This window comes from Chaetodon trifascialis, chromosome 4, assembly GCF_039877785.1.
Source record: "Chaetodon trifascialis isolate fChaTrf1 chromosome 4, fChaTrf1.hap1, whole genome shotgun sequence".
In the NCBI taxonomy this organism is placed as follows: domain Eukaryota; kingdom Metazoa; phylum Chordata; class Actinopteri; order Chaetodontiformes; family Chaetodontidae; genus Chaetodon; species Chaetodon trifascialis.
This window is the reverse complement of record NC_092059.1, coordinates 7,139,607-7,161,247: the sequence shown is the minus strand read 5'-3', so window position 1 is coordinate 7,161,247 and position 21,641 is coordinate 7,139,607. Positions and strand designations below refer to the sequence as shown.

General features: G+C 43.4%; 2 protein-coding genes across 5 annotated transcripts; one reads left to right on the top strand and one right to left on the bottom strand.

Annotated features, from left to right (window-relative positions):
* Positions 1-1,453: 1,453 nt before the first annotated feature.
* Positions 1,454-9,126, top strand: serbp1a (SERPINE1 mRNA binding protein 1a). Of its 4 annotated transcripts, none has more exons than XM_070961359.1 (9): positions 1,454-1,831; positions 3,549-3,732; positions 4,253-4,393; positions 4,507-4,578; positions 5,952-6,026; positions 6,177-6,345; positions 7,213-7,257; positions 7,354-7,563; positions 7,750-9,126. In XM_070961359.1, the coding sequence occupies exons 1-9, from the start codon at positions 1,576-1,578 to the stop codon at positions 7,804-7,806; spliced, it is 1,209 nt and encodes a 402-aa protein (XP_070817460.1). In that variant the 5' UTR covers positions 1,454-1,575; the 3' UTR covers positions 7,807-9,126. The 4 variants fall into 4 exon arrangements, with proteins under 4 accessions (XP_070817460.1, XP_070817462.1, XP_070817461.1 ...); XM_070961361.1 differs by having other exon boundaries at positions 1,481-1,831; positions 4,510-4,578; XM_070961360.1 differs by having other exon boundaries at positions 1,481-1,831; positions 4,510-4,578; positions 6,174-6,345.
* An 800-nt stretch (positions 9,127-9,926) lies between these two features.
* il12rb2 (interleukin 12 receptor, beta 2a) lies at positions 9,927-19,787 on the bottom strand. The gene is made up of 16 exons (XM_070961140.1): positions 19,643-19,787; positions 19,217-19,347; positions 18,310-18,570; positions 17,442-17,565; positions 17,163-17,353; positions 16,718-16,860; positions 16,279-16,423; positions 14,051-14,124; positions 13,253-13,463; positions 12,870-13,052; positions 12,667-12,768; positions 12,409-12,555; positions 12,161-12,292; positions 11,487-11,583; positions 11,283-11,370; positions 9,927-11,194 (listed from the first exon to the last, which is right to left on the bottom strand). Exons 2-16 carry the CDS (start codon positions 19,284-19,286, stop codon positions 10,724-10,726), a joined length of 2,439 nt encoding a protein of 812 aa, XP_070817241.1. The 5' UTR covers positions 19,287-19,347; positions 19,643-19,787; the 3' UTR covers positions 9,927-10,723.
* Positions 19,788-21,641: the final 1,854 nt, after the last annotated feature.

Below are 21,641 nucleotides of genomic sequence, written 5' to 3'. Positions count from 1 at the left end.
TATGTTTTTCTTTTTTCTTTTCTCTCACATTACATTCATTTAGTTGATGCTTTTATCAAAAGTGTTTTACAATAAGTGCATTAAAAGATAAATACTCCTATCAATCACAACACCACAGAGGAGCACCATGCAAATAGAATACAAAACCTCCATTCTTTGTTGTTTAAATCCACATAAAGAAACTGTGCCTACAAAAGAAAACAATGCATCCTCAAAAATACTTGTCAGAGGGTTGGAACTAAGGTACCGCCTCTCACTGGGCAGATAACCAATCATACTTACAATAATGAGGTGGCATGTCAGGTGGCCAATCAGATGACAGGGGTGGCCAGTGCCACCCTAAACATTGTCTGGGCCTGCCCTTGTCTGAACCAGGACTGGGGAACAGCCAGAACTGTGCTGGCCAAGTATCTGAGGTTGCGTCCCAGTAAGGGAGCAGCAATTCAGTAATGTAGCTGGAAGCTAAACCATGAAGTCCTTTCAAGGGGATCAGTAAAATCCGAAAATCAATTGTAAACCTGACAAATCACCCGTGATGAGAGGCAAAAACAGCGCTGATACGATCTTGTCTGCGTGAGATCGCTTTTAGGCTCAACCCTGAATACAATGAAATGAAGGCACAGGTGACCTTCTTGAGCTCAGACCGAGAGAGGAAAGACCAGATGTTTGCGATGCTCCTTCACTGATACACGCATAACTGAACAACATTCGTTTTTCAAAAGAAAGGTCACTATCAAACATCACTCAGCTTTCTCACTGCAGGTGTGACAACTGAAGACAAGGATCAAAGATGTTGATGTAAAGTAGGAACAGACTTTGGGGGACCGAAAATCAGATTAGTTTTTTGTTTAAGTGGAGAAGGGCTCAGGATATCCAGCACTTTATTTCTGACTGTCAGGTTAAAAAATGATTAATATTGCTTTCTTCACTGGTTCTTCATTGGTACACTAGCAGTGCATGCAGGGTTTAAAAAAGGCTTGGTGTTCATTTGAATCTGAGCCATTTTAAAATCACCAGTCTGTCAGTGTAGTATCACTCTTTGATGAAGATTGTCAGTAATTATTAAATTACATATTGACTTTTCTTCACCATCTTGGCGTCTAAGTGAACTGACACAGCCACAAACAGATGCACCTGCAGCCTCCTTCAGAGGTTTGTAAAGGTGTTGTGGGCGCATAAAACATGGTGACAGAGTAGTTGAGCGCTCTATAGATTTAAAACTGATGCACTTTTGTAGATAACAGTTTTGAAGAGGTTTTTCTGAGGAGTCAAAACAAGAGCTCCTAGAGTGTCTGCGAGGGCACCCATGCTTGGCTTTGCAGAGGCTAACGACACTGCAGAGAATTGCATTGTGGGTATTGTCGTTTTACGTTGGTTTATTACATGACTAAGGCAACGGCATCTAATTTTCAAAAAACTACGTGCCCCACCCGCGCCCCACGCCGAGGTCCCGGATGTCTATCGCGCCGGAAGAGAAGAAGGTCCTTTTCCCAGCCATCTTGTGGCTTCATCTAGCGAAGTGTTCGCACCAAGCCTCATAGAATCGGAGGAGAATCCTGCTGAAGGGGCGCCATCATGCCCGGACAAATGCAAGAAGGTTTTGGCTGTGCCATAACCAATCGGTTCGACCAGTTATTTGACGATGAGCAGGATCCGTTTGAGCTGCTGAAGCAAGCCGAAGTGAAGAGGAAGGAGGCTCCTGCATCTGGTGCCGCCAAGACTGTAGCCCAGGCTGCCAAGCAGACGAAAAAGGAGTCCCAAAAAGACAGAAAGACCCCCCTGGCTGATAAGAAGGAGGAGAGCCAGGCACCTGTCCCACTTAAGAAAGATGGTGAGATTAATTTCTGAGTTTTAGGTCTTAGTCAAGCTGCAGCTAAAAGATGTTAGGCTAGCAGGCTAAGTTGCTTGCTTACTAGCTAGCAACGGTTCATAAGCCCCCGTGACATGAGGTCCGCATGGCTGTTTTTTGTGCCCCTGTTGGCTGTCAGTTGCAGGGAGGATGACATTTATACAAACGGGTAATGCAATGCGATGTGTGGGGCTTAAGCGATTTGGTGATAAACAGTTTGCAGGCCAACTTGTTTTGGCTCCCCCCTCCTCCTCCCTGTCGGCCTTGTTGAACTGGCAGAATCCGACAGCCTGCCTGTCTGAGTTAGAGAAAGTTGCCTGAAGATGTGGAAACGTTGGCTTCTGTCAAATGGTGACTTTCTATGAGGACACTTTTTGCTGACTTTTCCCCGAACTGGCCCAGAATCCACACGTTATTTTTTTTGAGTATTTATTAATAGGTTTTAAAATCGAAGCTGTAAAGCAAAGTCTTTCAAATACTAAAACGGCGTGTTATATACTGTGAGGTCTGTACTAAAACTTAAACGTGAGGGCTTTGCAGGTGTCTTTGTCAGACATTAGGAGCAGCGCTGCTCTCATGCTAGTGAACCTCGTGGTTGTAGTGTGGGGCGTGTTAAACCACATCCAAAGTGCCACCCACTTTTCATTGGCGCTCAATGCACGTGATTCACTTTCAATTTGTTTCACTCGATGTTATCTGTGTAGTTTGCCCTAAAATTGACAGTACAACCTGTAAACGTTGGCTCATTGGTGCATTTTGGTGTTGCAGTGTGCTTGCACTAATCTAGTCTCACTACACGTGGAATTGAAGCATCCAGAGTCAGGTAATGACTTTTGAGTTAGATGCTTATTCACATGCACTTCCTCGGCCATTATCATGCAAGTCTGCCAAGTGTGCTCATTTCTGTTTGCTGGAGAGGAGATGAGACAGGTGCGCTGACTATGGTTCACCCAGCTGCTGCGTAGTGCAGGGTGTCTATTTTGGTATCTGGTGATTCAGGCTATGGGTGGGACTTGTTGTGTCACACTGGGCCAGGGGCAGTCAACCATGTGCCCTGGAGGGTTAACACTATGTAGATGTTAAATCCAGCCACGGGGTGATTGGGTGATTTTATTGACCAGCACACATTTCCGTCAGAGTAGGAAATGAGTGATAGTGCTGCAAGTCCTTGCTCAACCAGTCAATGTTGTTTGACCTGTTAAATGTCAGAAAAAATGCCCATCAGTGTTTCCCAATGCTCCAGGTGACTTCCTCAATATCCACAACCTGAAGATATTCAACTTCCTGTCAGAGGAGTAGAGAAACCAGAAAATGTTCACATTCAAAAAGCTAGAATTAGAATACTCAAACCAATTAATGATCAGTTCAGTTGGCAATTAACCTAATATTCGGCGACTAGATAAATCGTTGCAATCGACCCACAGATCCTTCATTTTTTTGTTCACTCGCTAATTTCAATTGTTCACTCTATGTTTTAATAATCAGATTACACTGCAGACAGAAGAAAGTTGCACAGTATTTCATAAGTGGATCCCACCAGCTGCCATAGCTCTTTAATTCAGCACCATTAATTAGAATTATTTGCTCCATTTCAACAGAACAATCACCTCCTCTTGTTTCTCTTGTCTGGGGCTCTGCAGTGGGTCCTGATCTATCGGTGCTATTGGTCCTCTAATCCTTCTGTTGTGGTCAATCCTAGGTGCCGGCATGAGGAGAATGGGCCGCAAGCCGGAGGGCGATGGCTCCAGACCCCAGGGCGGCCAGGGAGAGGGGCGCCCCCCCACAGACAGGCGGCCTGTGGATAGGCGACCCCCACGCCGCTTCGAGAGGCCCGCTGGTGACGCTGGCGAGAAACCCGAGGGAGGCGAATTCTCAGTGGAGAAGTGAGTTACGTTTCCAGTCAGCAGATATTTTCATTAGTATACCTTTTTTACAGGGTCTTTCTGAGCTCCACATATGCCAAAAGTACTCAGTAGGGGGTGGGGGAGGGTCAGCAACTGTCAAAGGCGTTGCTTACAATGATAAGGCTTAGTATGTTAGTTTTGCCCAAACTGCTGTCGACACATGCAGCTCTTTATCTCACCAGTTTACGTAATAAAATTGTAAGTAATGTAATGTCCAAATGTAGATTTAGACCAACTTAAAACATCAGTCAGCTGAGACTAAGCTAAAAACCATAATCACTGTATGTAGACATGTAATTCAAATAATCCTAAAGAATTAAGTTGTCATTAATAGCACCTGAATGTTCTTTTCTTGTTATTCTGTGGTGATTTTGCTGTCCACTTTAAAACAACTCAGCTGAAGTAATAAAGTGAAGCTTGTTGATGGATCTCAGCCTCTGATCGAGAGAAACCCGTGCTCCGATGCGGATTTGACCATGTTCTTTGTCCCTGTCATTAGACCCATTGGTGACAGGCTGATGAGAGGACGTGGTGGCGGCAGAGGAGGCCGCGGAGGCAGAGGACGCGGCATGGGCCGCAGCGATGGCTTTGATTCCCGAGGAAAACGCGAATTTGATAGACACAGTGGCAGTGACCGATCGTAAGTACTTTTACAGCTTTTATAAAGCTCTTTGAAGTATTACTTTTTACTGGGTCTGTTGAAGATGTCTGTGTTTTGTGTTGTGACCCTGGCTAAAGCAAATGTTGTTTCAGTAGTCTGAAAGGTGAGGAGAAGCGTGGTGGAAGTGGATCTCACAACTGGGGCACCGTCAAGGATGAACTCAAGTAAGTATTTATAAATGCAATGTAACAGAAACTTTGAATGACGGGAAATCGGGGAGTCGGAGCACACCTGAACAAAGACTCTAAACTCTCAACCACTGTCCTGAAAAATGGTCCAGTAGAGACTGTGAACCATCCCAAAATCCAAATTTTGGCTTTACTTTATCATCTATAGCTGTTAATACTTTGTAGTCAATAGCGGCTCCATACACTTTTTACAAGTACAAGTACCTTAGCGGTGTACATCAGTATGGAACTGGAGTAAATGCATCTGGTTATTTTCATCTCTGACAGAAGTTCATTAAAATGGAAACTCAGACGATAAGTGTCTCTAATGTGAGTTCCAAAGCTATTTTAGCTCTTTTAGCTGTTAGCTCTCTTAGCCTGACACACCGCAGGCTTCCGCTGCTAACAGCTAACGCCCCCTGATATCAGCACACATTTGCTGTTCGCACTGTGGTATTATCAGGGAAAAATTAGGGTGAGTCCCCCGTCGATGGTAAGTTTACTATATCCTTTTGGATTTTGTCAGCTATAGAAACATCAGGAGAAGACGTAGCCTGTGTTCAGGACTCAGCAATAGTTATACAGACATATACATAAATCCCTTTCGTCCCAGAGGTTTCCCAAGAAATATCTATATCTAAGACCTATTTTCACTTGATGATGGACTGCTGTTGATTTTGAGCCTCGACCTAAACGCTTTCTTACTGATGCCTTTAGAAAATGACACTTGTGTGTGTGTGTGAGTGTGAGAGAGAGATAGATAAGATAAGATATACCTTTATTAGTTCCACAGTGGGGAAATTTCAGATAGGGTTTCTCCTGAGTTCTAATTTTAGGGAACACTTGATGGTGTGTGAAGGTTGTTTCCTTTAGAAATACATAAGATAGACTGGGTCTTGGTGTCAAGTAATAATACTAATATGATAAATCTAAGACTTATTTACTATATGATGTGTATTATGTTGCTCTCAGTTGATAAAATGTGCAAAAGGATTGATGAAATGCAACTCTAGTCCTTTTTGGCCTCTCCAAGCACCGATATGTAACAACAGATAGATGGTGCATCAGCAAGCAGCAGCTGAGTTGACCAGGTTCTTGACAGCTCACTTGAGCACAGTGAGCTGAACCAAAGATGCCGTGCCAAGAGAGAGTTTGGGCTTTCAGGGAGGGGAGGAAGACCACCGCTGTAAAGGAAAGCGTTGTGTTGGATTTATAATGCAAGACAATAATTAGAGAAATGGAATTTGGCCCAATAGTCATTTTATCTCGGTTATCTTGTTTACATTATTGTTGGAGGGCAGAACTATAATTGATAATAAGATTTGATTAATTGCCTAGCCCTAATTTTACCATGTGTTTTTTCTTCCTAGTGAGCTCGACCAATCAAACGTCACTGAGGAGAACCCTGAAGGAGAGGAGCATTCGCCCGCTGACTCTGAGAATAAGTAAGTTCTGTGTCTTCGTATGTCCTGAGAAGAATTTGTAAAGAGACTTCGATTTTTACAGTAGCTCGTGTTTTCAGCAGGAACAGCGAGTACAAACCCACCAGGATCTATGTTTAACATTAATACTGTGCATGTGCGTGTGTGTTGAAGGGAGAATGAGGCTGAGGAAGTGAAGGATGAAGGCCCCAAGGAGATGACTCTGGATGAATGGAAGGCCATGCAGGACAAGGAGCGCTCCAAGGTGGAGTTCAACATCCGTAAGGTCAACCAGGGAGATGATTGGAACAAAGGATTTGTGCTGCACAAGTCCAAGGCAGAGGTGAGTGAAAACACAGCCACAGTCAGTTGTTTATTAGTTTGATATACTGTGATCAATTTGACGATCCAAAGCAGTGTAATAAGATAAGTGTACAGACAGGCACAAACGACAAACCCAGCAATCCATTGTTATAGAGGAAAGCCCCTTCTCTTTGAAGTTTTCACTGAGTAAACTGCGAGGCCGTCTTTCCACCAAGATTAGACTTGACAAGTGTTGCATCAGTTTCCTGTGAATGGCAGCGGGGTGGAGGGGCTTTACACAATCATCACTGTCTGAATTAGCCGCTAAATGTAAGTGCAAAAGGTCTTTGATAGCAGTGCGTCACACGCTGCTCTCCACAGGATGAGGCGAAGCTGCCTGACGTCAGCATAGACTCATTGACTAACAGGACACTTAAAGAGAGATGTCGCGCAGAGAATTTTTTAAGCTATAAGTAAACCAGAAATTCAACAGTGAAAGCCAAAACCAACACTGACTCACATTTTTCTGCTTCTGCCTGGGTGGTAAACACCTTTGCCTCTCCGTCCTTCGGCATTTTCATTCATTCTGTTTCTTTTATATTGCCTTTATATATATATTCCTTCTCGTCCTTCTTTCTAATTTTATTCTAATCTATAATTCTGTTTCGCATGGAGCACTGCTAAAAACAATTTCCCCTCGGGGATAAATAAAGTAATTCTGATTCTGATTCAAGACTGAAAGCAGTTTATATTCAGTTCAATGCACAAATGCAGGCAGGAACTGCAGACAGTTTTCATAATCTCTTGTTAAATTGTAGCCCCTCTTAAAACATTGGCATTTGCTGTTGACACATACATTATTTTGCTCGGTATTTTGTGCTAATGTTTGTATTGTTTTCCAACACAGGACAAGAAAAGTGATCTGATTGACCCTGAGGTGGATGAGTCCAAGGTGAAGTCTCCTGATGTTGCTCAGTGTCTGAGCTCAAATCATACGTGCAAACAAAAAAATCATTACTGGCTTTTCAACGCTGTTTTTCTATTTTAGTTGGAGGATGCGCATCACTTCCGGAAGCCAGCCAATGACATTACGTCCCAGCTGGAGATCAACTTTGGAGACCTGGGCCGTCCAGGCCGTGGACGCGGTGGACCACGCGGGGGCCGGGGTGGCCGGGGCCGCGGTGGCGCCGGAGGTGGTGGTGGCAGTGCCGGTGGCGCTGACGCTCCCAGGCCGATGCGTGGAGGAAGGACTGACAAGGTAGATAACCTTCTATAAGTTAAGCAGTTGTGTCATTTCATTAGCGCCCAAGATTCTGCATTGAAACGTGTTTTTGTTGTCTCCCGAGATGTAAATAAATTCCATTCGTCCCCGTCCTTCTTCTGTGGCACATTTTCTTATGTTTGAATCTTCTAACTCCTGCTTAATGTTTGCTTTCCCTCGCAGTCATCCGCGTCTGTGCCCAACGTGGACGACCCAGAGGCCTTCCCAGCCCTGGCTTAACCCGCGGCTGCTGTCCCTCAGGCCTACAGGAGCCTCTTAAGCACCTCCACTATGAGGCTTGCATGTTCCTGGATCCTTCAGCAAAGTGAAATGATGGAGAAGAGTGTCATTAACTATGGCACTCAACGTGAGGACTGAGTTTTACCCAGTAAAAACAAAACAAAGTTGGAAAAAAAAAACAGAAATTATCAAAAAAAAAAAAAAAAAAGAGAAAAGGACTTCTTGCTACTCTGGAGCAACTTATTGGTAGAGGTTTTGTACTTGGAAACAAAGTAGCAGGGATGTTTTCATACAGTATTTTTTTCAGAGGTTATGCATTGTCCATTGATAAATTTTTGTAATTGCTGCTTGAAAATATGCATTTTGAAATGTAAGCATAACAAGAGTGTCTTTAGCTTGGTGTGAGCCATTGCTTGCTCGCTTTTGAAATGGGCACTGTGGAGCTCCAACCCAAGCTCATAAGCTCTGCCACACCAGGTATTTCTGATGAAGTTAGAGCTTCACTCATTGAGATTTACAGATTTTTTTCTTTAGCACTGGGGTATTGTTTTATATTTTATATAGGAGGTCTATTCTTCTATGATCTTCAGCCTGTAAATCTTAACTATTTTCATAAATTCTTTCAAAGACTGTATTTCACATGGTGCAAATAGGACGCGCCTCGATCTTTGGTTGAGGGCTGCGCTCTACATTTGAATGCATTGATGAAATGGCGCCTAAATCTGTATTAAGGTTCTTTTGTACTGAAATGTTCTAAAGGAGGAACATTAGGTCATTTTAGAGGAACGCATTGGTGATTACTGAACAAAATTTGCATTGATCCTCAGACATTTGTCAAGTGGATTAATTTGAAGCTGAAGTTATTCCATGTGTTCTGACGTTCTCATATTTGGGGTGCTATACACCATCTAGTGTCTCTTCCTCCCTACCCATTTCATCTTTGATCACTAGCCATGTTCAAGTCAGTTAATGCCTTTTTACTTTAAAGAGTGATGCGGAGAGGAAGTGTCTTAAGACAGTGGAGATGTGGCTGCAGTCCTCTGGAAGCCCTCAGGCCTTCTCCGACTGTTTGCGCTCCACTCCCTCCACAGACGTAAACTCAGCCCGGCTTCAGTTTGTTTCTGCGGTCTGTTCTGTGCTGATATTTTCCTCCACTGTTGACTTGCCCTGTAGCTTCCACAGTGGCACCACTGCATAATTGCTCTGAAAGAAATACAGTCGTTCATTGTGTGGAACAACTGAAGTGCTCTACAAATGTGTGAATTCTAGCCCTGCTATTAGAGACCTCTGTCGGTAAATAAAGATGGTCGATAAATTTTTTGCACTGTCACTTTTTTTTAATCCTTTGCGCAAACAAGCTAAAACATAGCTAGCACTTTGTTTTGGCTCTGCTAACACATCTCTGTATGTGATCTGACTCAAGTTACCCTCGCGCTGTTTAAGGTGAGAATCCATGCAGAAACTTGTTAAACTAATTTATGCAAAACATGTGAAAGGAAGCAAAGTTTTGGTATCCAGGTCCTCATTTAGCCACCAACTCAGCCTGTTTCACTCCAGTAGGCCACACAACACTACGTAGAAGTATCAGACTTAAGGCTGAAAATATTGTTGCTGCATATATACTGTTCATCACTTTAAGTGCAGAGGCTAAAATCACTTGTTTATTTGCATCAACATTAACATTGACAAATCAGATTCTTCCATTGAGGTTGCAAAACCCTTAAAAGTTTCTGTTTGAGCTAAACTGATACAGTATCCCAAACACGCGATTGGTTGTAAATCTGTACAGAGAGGTTGCTGCTCAAAACTGGCCTGCAAACATAATTTTTTAAAACATTTTCCAGCTTTTCATAATGCCACATTCTGGTTGTGGCTTGACTTTTCCTCTGGTGCTGCCTCCAGGTTGCATCGTTTTTGTCTTTTGGTGAAATGTCTTGACAACTGTTGGATGGATTGCCATGAAATCTGGCCACACATTCATGTTTGAATTGTAATACTTTTGGTGACCATAAGTATTTATGTTAGCACAGTCATCGTCGCAGTTTGACCAGTACTTTGATTTATAAGCTAATACCTGCGAAACTGTCGTTCCCATTAGCTTCAGCTGTGAACATGCTAAAATGAGATGGTGAATATGGGAAACACACATGCAAACACTAGGACGTTAGCATTTAGCTCAAAGCAGCAAATTCTGCCTAACTACAGAGTCCACAGAGCTGCTACTAGCATAGCTGCAGATTCTTGTTTCCAAATATTAAACACTTAAATAAGTCTGTCAGCAAAATAATTAGAAACATCTGTCATCGTGCAGCAAAATTACCTGCTTAACCACTGAAAAATGAAATTTTCTCCTGTTGTAGATGAGATTGAGGTAGCGTAGATGTGTTTAAAGGCACAGCCTATATACAGGATGGTCAACAATGCTAGGCTAACAGAGCATGTGAGACATTGACATGTCACAGTAAGGAAAGCGCAGGTGTAAATAATAAAATTAAGTAAATGGTCGTGGAACTGGGCATGCTGCCTCACTGTCACAACATACTGGGACACTTGACACATGCTATTAGTCACACCAGTGCTTTTCTTACTTTGACAGGTCAAAATATCTGCTCAGAAATGACTAAATCTGACACTGTCCTGCTGCCTGTACTGTGTTCACTTTGGCCATGTTATTAGTGTCCAGCGCTGCTCGGAAGAGAAAACAATGGTAATGCATGAAATGGAAACAAAAGCAATTTTCCAGTCAAAGATTATTATTGCATAACAGCTCTGGAGGACTTCAGTGAGAGAGCTGAAGCAAGGAGGTAGTTCAAGGACATCTCAGCGAGATGCGTGACCCAAAAAAGACACTGAAACAGAAAGAACTCCCGTCACCACCTCCAGTCACCGTGTCCTGATTCTCAGCAGTCTTCTTCCTCTAAAAATTGTTGTTCTGAAAAAAGTCATTGCAGTCGATTTTGACCGCATCCAAAGTCAGCTTCCCTCCAAACGCCAGCGGCCCTGTGACAATGTTGAGGCTGGGGAAGAAATCCAGCATTTCTGCGAACTCTTCCTGATCCTCCTCCTCCTGATCCTCCTCGTCCATATTTCCCACCCCGTGCGATGAGATGTAGTCGACGGTTGTGTCCAGAGAGGTCTGCGTGTGGTAGGAGCTGTCTGAGTCGTGGGAAAAGCTCTTGATGTAAGTGGTCAGAGGGGAGAGCAGCATGGTCTGCTCCGTCGACGGGCTCAGCCTGGTTTGATGAGGTAGCTGCGAGGAGACGTCTGTGACGATGTCACTGCTCGGCTTGGGCAGCTCCTCAACATCCACCAGGATGGGCTCCTCCTCCTCCTCCACGGCCTCGGTTACGCTGGAGTTGCTCGGCTGCAGCTGGAGTTTCATCTTGCCCTGTTTTGAAGGGAGGCACAGGCTTAAACTGTGAACAGTGATCTGCGACTTACAGCAGTTTGTATTTGATGCACTTTCAGAAGATTACCTTCTCCTTGGTGCACTCTTTTGCCCACTTGCTGTTTGCAGGATCGGGCACATCGCTGAGCATGAGGCACTGGAAGAACACCCAGAACCTGAGGGGACATTTTTTTGACAATTGTGTGTTTTTTGCAGAACAACAAAATAAAGGTGTGGGCTTGTTAGCTGCTTTGACGCATAAATCCGTATATCGCCACCGGTGCTCACGTACCTCTGCTTTACGGCTGAACTCTGGCACAGACACAGCAGAAACAGCGCGATCAGGAAGATGCCTCCACACACAACGAGGAGGGACAGTTGTGACTCCTCTGCAACAGTGACAGTGAAACAGGGAGATGTAAGAGCGTACACCTGGCTGCTCTGTTGCACAGCCATATTATGCATCAGAAGACATTAGCAACAGCTGTGATGGTAAAAACTTTTTCCAGTCCTCTTACAACCCTGGTTGTAATGTTATTTCACACAGCAGCGATTGATTTTCTTGTAATCTTATCAAGAAAAGTGATCCAGTACAGCCAACTGTTAGATGAGAAGATCAATACCACTCTCACATATCCGCTAAATATAAGACTACTGCCAGCAGCTGATTAGCTTAGCTTGGCATAAAGACTGGAAACAGGGGGAAACTGCTAGCCTCACTATGGCCAACAAAATCCCCTCACAAACGCCTCTAAAGCTCACTTATTAACACATTATGTCTTTGTTTAATCTGCGCAAACACAACTGGGGTAATGTGCCGGATTATTGCTTAGCCAGGAGCAGGCACCGTGGAGCCAGACTCCAGCTTCATATTTACTGTACACACATAAGAGTGGTATCGGTCAAGACAGCAATTAAGTGCTTTTTCCAAACTATCCTTCAAAAGGAACTTGAAAAGCTGCTTACGCTGGATGAAGAACTTGACCTTTTGACCAGCGAGGCCTTCTCCTGCAGCAGTTGAGGCCGTCATCCACAGGCTGTAGACAGCTGGAGACAAGTCTTTGATGACATGCATCCTCTCTGATGCTGGAACAGAGTCTGAAACACCATTTTAAGGAAAGTCGCTCATGTGACTGTCTGCATCCAAAGGGTACGGAGAATCATCACCTCAGAGTACAAGATGTGTCAGTAGCATACAGGTAAGCGGTTCTTACGGTTCTGCCAGTGTCCACTGCCGCGCTCTAGATAGATGGTGTAGCTGGTGACGCAACCCTGACGATGACCCCTGGGAATCTCCATCCAGGTCACTTTCACTTCGTTCCCCTCCACCTTCTCTTGAACGGATGGAGCAGCTGTTGGAGCTGCAAACAAGCAAGAAGAAGCCAAAAATACTGCTCAACAGGATGGATCATCCAAGGAATATTTTAAGCAAGTTAATACGTTCTCTCCCAGCTATGTTTCTTAGATCTTACCTGATTCCTCAGTGGTGACACCTGTAAATCTGGCCATGCTCACTGAGCTCCCATTATCGACAACATGCACTGCTCCCTCGTAGCACTCAAAGGGCTTAATACCTGCATCAAGAAAGATGGTGGTATATAAGAGTGAATCCCAGAGAAAACATGATGGAGGTGTGTTATTTCACCTGTATCTACTGTAACTCTGCATGTCCCACCTGTGATAACAGCATGGTTGTCATTCATGCCCAGTCTGACCCATGTGAGCTCCTCCAGTTTGTGGCCCTCCGGGTACCACTCCACCACATAGGCTGCATGTTGAGGTGCAGTTTCAGGCTTTCTCCAGGAGATGGTGACACTGTGGTTGCCTTTAGTTACTTGCTCTAACGTCAGGAGGTTTGCTGGAAAAAGGAGGCGCACGTGTGCAAGAGAGAGTCATATAGATGCCAACTTCACCCTGGATTCAGTATTACTAATGCATCCGCTATTTACCTCTGAACCAGACTGCTCACTCAGAAAAAGAGGCAGATTCTGGTTTCATGATGCTACAGACAAAATGAAACAAGCATACAAAGTTTTTTTTTCTTTTTTTTTTTTTTACCTTTTGTGCGATGGGTTGTAATTCTGGCAGGAGGGGACAGGCCTTTGGAGTTGCAAGCCCACACTGTCACTTCACAGCTGGCACAGAATGGGACCGAATAATTCCTGGCATCGGCACTAATGTTAGCGCTGAAGACCAGTCCGGAGTTTTGGCTGTAAACTCCGACTTTGTACTCGATGATTTTTCCTCTACTGATGGACATGTTGGCCTCCTGCAGCCACAGAAATGTTTAAAATCACTGAGTTTGGCGCTTTTGTTAAAGGACATGAAACAAAAGATTTGAACTGATGATTTCAAAATCAACACACGGCAAGAGCAGACACATCATTTCTGCTCAGCTCCCCTTTTCTTGTAAACTGAAACTGCGGCATCTGCTAGGAGGTTTCACTGAACTCTCACTGTCTTCATGTGACATTAAATGACTGTAGGTGTGTCTGTGTGTGTGTGTGTGTGTGTGTGTGTGTGTGTGTGGCAGAGGGTGGGGATGTGTAAGCGTGTGTGTCTATGTGGTAGAAGGTGGGGATTTGCAAGTGTGTGTGAGGGTGTCGCAACTCAGAGGTGGTCAAGGGTTGACCTTTAATTTGTGCAGAACATGGCAGGAAGATGAGAGTGCTACTATGGCTACAACACCACAGGCCCACACAGAGTCAGACTCCAAATATGGAGACTACAGACCCTCAAACTCATGAAACTGCCCAGCACTGTTACGCCTTTTATCCTCCACAATCATTCACAATTTGGACAGTGAAAAGCTGTCACCCAGAAAAAAACAACTTTTTGATAAGATTTAAAACTTACCTTCCAGTAAACTCTCAGGGATTGAAGGTCAGAGGCGGGTTCAGCGTACCACACATCCAGCTCTGCGGAAGGAGCTAAAACAACATGTTTCAATGAATGAGTGAGACAAGTTTATAGATTTGATATTTCTGTATTTCGCTTTAAACACCCTAAAACGTGACGAACATCCAGCCTGCTGCTCTGTTACATTTTCCCATGTGAGCTCAAGTCTGACAGCAATGAGTAACACTTCCAAGAAACCAAATGCTCGAAGGTTGCTTGAGTTAACATCCATGACAATGAACATCTTGTTGCCTTTATATTGTCAGTTACTGTTGGTGAGTTCAGGTGCTGCTGGAAAACTGAGACTTTAGTTCTAGCCACCCATCTGCAGCCTTTTTAATGCAAGAAACTGCACATTTACTTTACTACACTGAAACAATGCCCACATTGTTTGTCTTTTGGATGTGAGGCAGAAATAATGGCACAGCTTGACCCTCATGTCCTGTTTGGGTTCCTGGAGACTCCACGTTCTCTTTAGCAGCTTTATGAGGTTGATGCTTCATGAGATTTCCTGATTTCATTGGAATTGCTAGTAAATACAAATTGGAATTGATGACATGTCTCTGTAAAACTGGTTAAATACCAAAGGATCTTCTATGTTATTCTCCGATAAATCTATTAGGATTTCTGTTTTTCAGATTTATGACAGTTTATTCATAAAAGTGCAAACAGGGAGTTAAACCTCTCATCAAATCTGCAAGCGCAGTTTGAGGCAAAGACAAGGTTTCACTTCAATATATTCCAACACATTTGGTTTTAATAAGGTCAAGGTAAAAAGAAAAAGGTATTTTACAACCCTGATTCCAAAAAGTGTGTGAAAAGCAGCGTAGAACATAAATAAAATCAGAATTCAGTCATTTGCAAACTAAGTGTGTTTACAGGCAGCAGTTTTCCAAAGTGTTCCTGAGTCCATGTCCTTTATCCAGTCATGTGTTCACAAAGTGGTGAACCTCGCTCCATCCTCACTTGTGAACAGCTGAGCCTTTCAAGGATGCCCCTTTCATACCCAATCATGATACTATCACCTGTTTACCTGTGGAATGGTCCAAACAGGTGTTTTTGGAGCGTTCCACCACTTGTTTGAAACATGTTGCTGCATCAGATTCAGAATGAGCAGGTATTCACAATAATCAATCAAGCTGATGAGGTCAAACATTAAATATATTGTCTCTAAATGTTAAAAAGATTGAGCAAATTTTACTTTTTGAATCAGGGTTGTAATTAAACAGTTTTTTATTTTGCAATTGTTGCTATCATTTTTCCAAATTCAGATCTAATGAGAAACTAAAGCCAGCATCAATAAAAAAAAAAACAATAAATAGATCCTATTCAAGGAGGATCTATTTAAGGATGTTATTACTTTAACACACGAAAAGGCAACTATTGTGGTAGATTAGCTTCCTCAAGCATGTTTCTAATCTCTGTGGGTTGGTTTTCGTGCTGTCCTGGATGAAACCAGTGGCTGAAATGAGTCTCGCTGTGGTTGAGGGGATGGTCATGTGTAATCACATATGTGGAATGAGACACTGTGTGCTAGTACAGGAGGAGGACAGTAGATATAAAGGTGTAACCAACGTGTTCATGCTCAAACACAGACAATGGAAGGGTTAAGGCACAGTTTAGCAAACGTGACCTCTGCTGCTGCTGGGTGTTTGTGGAAAGCTGATGGTATCGCTGCTGCACATTCATGCATTATCGTATATATCTGTACAGAGACCTTCAAATCTTCACACCATCTGCATCACAAATATGCAGCAATATTTCCCATGAGGCATCACTAACTGCACCACTTTGCTTTTCTTGACTCTGGCTGAGTGTTTAACTGATATATAATAAGACTGAAGTACAGTTTTATTATAAGCTCTGTGTAAACAACTGAGCATGCTGCGTTTCACAGCTGAATGATTTTGCTCTGAGCACACACCCAAATAAGGCCTGTTTCAGTGGTTTTTTGTAGCTTTCCTGAGGACAGTCAGTGGCGAGCTGATAACTCCACAAGAAAAACCCAAATGAAAGGAAACATTACTTCATTATCTGATAGCTTGTCTAGATAAAGTGCCGCAGAGATATTGTAAAGACTTGTTTGCCTGTAGACAGAATCAGATGTACTTTCATTCAGGAAATGCAAAAATACACCAAGGTAGGCTGTTTGAACAGAGCAGGTTAATACAGACATGCTTGCTTACCTTCCTCTTGAGTCCGGCTGGAAACGTCTGTGCTCCACTCACTCCACAGGCCGCTGCTGAACTTAGATCTGGCTCTGAAATGGTACAACCTGGAAGGCTCCAGAGCGGAGATGGACCAAACCTGAACCAAACCCATCTGCAGAGCCTGTAAGTCAAAATACACGCAACTCATCAAACATTTCTGCGTTTATGGTCTGACTATAAGAACACCTGACAGAGCATAAAAGGTCAAATTTCACCTTGTTTTTGCGACTTGTGCAACATTGTGAGTTCACCTCTGTGCACATCAACCTGCCACTCAGATCTGCCTTTGGCTTTGAATCAGCACATCTCGCAGTGACTGTGCCTCTTCAAAGGCTTTAAGCAACCTTTAATATCTTTTGCAACATCTCACTGGAAGTCCCTGCATTTTGTGGAACAATCTGAACAGACTTCTTACCGAGTCTGGATAAGATGTCCATGTCTGTGCCTCTGCTCTGTACTGGATCTCCAGGTGCTGAATCCTCACCGGGTGGTTCACGCGGATGATGCACTCACGGGAAGAGCACTCGGGATGGCCAAGTTCAGGAGTGGAAGGCATCGCTGCTCAGATAAATGAAAAACAACTGTCACAAGATGGGCTGCAAAGGGTTCAGATGAAATTTTGACATTTTCCTTGCAGCGATTGAAGAGATAGGATTCCTCTGCATCGATGCCGGCCATCAGTTAGTCATCACTAATCATAAACTTCAAGCTTAAAGCATGAACAAAAGACTTCTTTCGCTTCAAAGCTGGTTGTCATTGTGATTTCTTGCCTGACAAACAGCTGTCACCGCACATGAAACATATGCAGAAGTTGCCAGGCACCTCACAAACTCACCAAACACTGACTGCTGCTGTCTTACCAATGTCACTGAGTGTGTAGTTGGTGATGGTGGAGACTGCAGAGCCCAGTGGATTTCGGACGTGGACCCACACAGAGACCAGCTGGACAGAGCTGGACACACTGAAACTGGCTGTGAGCGAGTCAGTTCCCCTACTGGAGCTTTTGTATGTCACTGGTACAGCTGTGTGGTTTCCAGACACAGTTCTTACCCTAAAACATGCAAAGCCAAGTTTCATTTGACAGTTGGTGCAAGCAATACGCGATTAGTGAGTGCCCTCAAGTTCCCTTTCAGACTCACCACAGCACTGAACTGTTTCGCAGATAAGTGTCTCGTCCTCGGTTCCAGGTGCACAACACAACTCCACTTTCATTACTTTTGACCTTGTAGATGCACGAAATGTTTTTCGGTTGATCTGGTAGGTCTGAAGGACAAAGAAGACAAAGATTTGAATGAAGCAGAGAACAAAAAATCTAACAAACAGTCTAAACAAGGCTTTTAAAATCATTTGAAAGAACTGCAACATATTACTTGTATGAGGAATATACAATTAAGTGAGCTAATGTGCTATTCTCTGATGTTATCAACTGAATTGCATTAAGAGATTTAGGTACAAGTGTTTGCAGTAATAGTATTGTACATTATGTTGCACATTAGGGAACTGGCATGTGTAACAAAACAAGCTGGTTTTCACTCCTCTAACAGCCACAGCTCTGCAGTCAGAATAAGCACTTTATCACAGTTAGCTTTGACACTTAGCCGCTGTCAGTCCACAACATGTGAACAGTGTGTACTCGATGTACAGAAGAGAAAGCAGAACCAGCAAGTTTTTGTTTTTTTTTCTAAATTTAACAGCTCTCGTAGATTAAAAAGTTACAGTCGTGCCTCCAGATATGAAAGTCTCATCTTGAAACATTGTGCATGGCAAAACATTCTGCAGGATTACTGTGCAAAATTCATGCAGGTTTTAAATGAGAGTAATGAAAATAAATTTGGAGGCCATGCCGAGTTTATGTTCTGGTGTCCTGCACTCTTCCTCTTGTATTAAAAGTCAGTTCATTTGAAGAAAAACAGCCTGAACTCTGCTAAATCTGCACATAAAGAAACTTTTCAGTGGGATAAATGTTTCAGAGAGGGATGCTTTCATGCTCCTTGTTTTTGTACTCACATCCAGCTGAGATGTCCAGGCCACAGGGGTCGGGAAAAAACGGACAGGTACACCGACAGCTGAATGTTCTGCTCTTGGTTATGTTTACCACATTAAAATATATAGTTGTAGAATTAAAGTCTCTGTGGCTCTGTCCTGTGGGTGGATGGCCGCTGAACATGGATCCCTTCCGCTCGCACTTACAGGCGCAATAAACCCTAAAACTGGAGTCCCGCTGCACCACATGTCCAGCGCTGGACCAGATGGCACAAGACTTCTCACCTAAAAGTAGAAATGACAACTTATTCAGACTGCACCTACATGCTTTGTGGTTTTGTAAATATAAGAACTGACGAATATGAAGCAGATGACAAAGGTGAGACACAAAGCACACCATCCTTAGACAGATGCATTTTACAAACATAACTGATGACATATTACATAAAAATGAGAAAACAATGACAAACACAACTTTCTAGAAAGGCTTTTTATGTATAACCATGATTAAAAAAGAGCTGGGAGATCATTTGCTAATCCTTTTAGACATATTTTAAAAACAGCATAAAGACTATATTAATGTGTGATCTCATCAGCTTCATTGATTTTTGTAAATATCTGCTTATTCTGAATTTTATGCATGTTTCAAACAAGATGGGACAGGAGCAACTTAAGACTGGGAAAGTTGAGGAATGCTCCAAAAACACCTGTTTAGATCATTCCACAGGTAAACAGGCTCACTGGTAACAGGTGATAGGATCATGATTGGGTACGAAAGGGGCATCCTAGAAAGGCTCAGCCGTTCACATGCGATGATGGCGTGAGGTTCACCACTTTGTGAATCCACTTCCACTGTCCAACTTTTCCAAATGACATGAAGAAACAATTATTAAATCGCGCTTTCTCTGCCAGCCGCTCGGTGTGAGCTTACCTGTGCACAGCTGCACGGCCAGCGCGAAGACGGCAGTGAAGATGGGCCATGTTTGGGACATTGTCGCCATGAGTCATCAGTAACTGCCTTCTTATGTGTCTCTTACATCGCCACAGGAGCTGCTAGTTCCCCTTAAAACAAGGAAAAGAAGGCAAACGCAGTGAGGTCAAGCATGCTGTCTCGTATACAGCGATTTTGAAGGTATATACCAAGGAAAAATGAGAATGATCAAGTTACTTTCTAGGAAATCACTCGGTACTTTTATGATTTCCCACCTCCTGGCCGCATATATGAGCCCATTTCTAGCATGTTAATAAGAAATAAAGCAGCCTGTAGAGGAGCTCGTGTAGTGTTGGCTCGTTCTGCATGTGCAGCTGCGCACAGCCCTTAATGACGGAATTACAAACAACAAACAAACATACTCACCAAGTTATCGCACCTCAGCTGCATCTTGTTGCTCTGTGAGGCTTTTGAAGCTCTATCCGTCATCATAAGTCCTCCTGAACATCCTAAGTTAGAGCAGTGCATCCACACTGAGGTGAGGTGACAGCGGACACTCCGTGCGGGCTGACTGCCGCCTCTGGTGTGATGTGTCAAACTGAAGTCACACACTCATCATCATGGAAGCCAGACACACACACACACACACACACACACACACACACACACACACACACACACACACACACACACACACACACACACACACACACACACACACACACACTGCCAGGCAGTGCAGATGCAGCTTTGATCCCACACAGTCCTGAATCCCATTGAGAAGATGAGGACTGATCACATGATGTCTGCAGACTGATGTTTAGATCTTGACGCCTGTGAAAGGAGCTGCATCAATCCCTGAGATTAATTTTCAACATCACATTTTCCACACAGCCCAGAGCCTCTCACTCCCTCAGCCATACCCCCATGTGGTGCAGCAGGGCGGGGGGACTTTCCCCTAAAGCTGCCCCACATTACAGCTTCAGATCTACAGACACAATGCTGGGCTCAGGTAACTGCTGTGTTACAGAGAAAGAAGATGATGGAGATGATTTTCAAGCCCCTCCGAAGCTTTCGCATAACTTTCTGTCAATGGAGGAGGGGACCTCCTGAAAATGATCAATGGGGAAGTGAAACGACTCTCAGGAAGTTTTTAAAACTGGTGTCAAACTGCAGGTGGTGAATGTAAAACTTCAGCTTCAGGAGCAGAATACTACAGAATATTACGCCACACACTGAGCCATTATCTGCAACAGGGAAACCCCAACATGACGTCTGCCTGAGTGTGTTTTGGAATAATTTCACACTTCCTGGCTCACAAAACACGATGGCTAACATTAGAAACATGCAGAGGTCACACCCTAATGTGAAATAACAGCAACACTTTCAGCCGCTCATACGGAGCGGCTATTTTGACTTGATACGAGCATGTGCATGATGATTTATTCATCTTAAACCCCAAGTTTGTAGCTATTTCCTTTAGATGGCTGAACAACATGAAACTATGACTTTATTAATTGCTAGTAAATAGTTTATTGATTATAAATCAGTAATAAGTCAGTGACAAGAAGCACATTTTGGCTTGCAGGTGGTGAGCAGTCCATTTGGCTGGTAAACATCTTCCTCCTCCTCCTCCTCCTCCTCATCCAGCATCATAAGAGCTTAGTCTTCATAACATAGATGATCTATTCTCACCACAATATCTGGAAATTGGCTGGCAACCCACAGTTCATTGAATTAACATTTATAGCTGCTGACTTAGTGAAACAGTATAAAGTAAGAAATGTAATGATGCATCACTTTCTAGTAAATCATTAATTCTGCGGCTATATTTTGGTTCAGATGCTCTTCAACATTTTTCCAGAACAGTTTCCATCGGAAGTGTTCTGTATGTATTCACGAGCTTCATAACTGCACTGATAGTCTACAGCTACACTAACAGTAACTCTGTGACTCACCAGCATGCTCACAATGCTAACATGTTGATGTTTATTAGCAGGTATAATCTTTACCATGGTCACCATCTTAGTGTAGCCTGTTAGCATGCTAACATTTGCCAAAGAGCTCAGTGGCACAGCTGAGGCTGATGGGAATGTCATTAGTTTTACAGTGATCACATCAAAGTTTTGGACAAATGAAAATCTTAACCTGATGGCGGCGGTAGAGTAAAAATCAGATGACCATCAGCATTCAATCCTGAGGAAAACAGGAATGTTTGACTTGTCATGGCAGTCCATCCAGTTTTTATTGAGACTTTTATTTTAAACCACAAATGTGAACCTCATGGTGGCGCTGGAATAAATTTCAGCAAATATCACTGAAGTCATGAGGAAACCACGAATGTCTGCACAGCATTTAGTGCTAATCCATCCATTAGATGTCCTTTTTCACTCAGTACGTGAAAACTTCGACCTGCCGGTGGAGC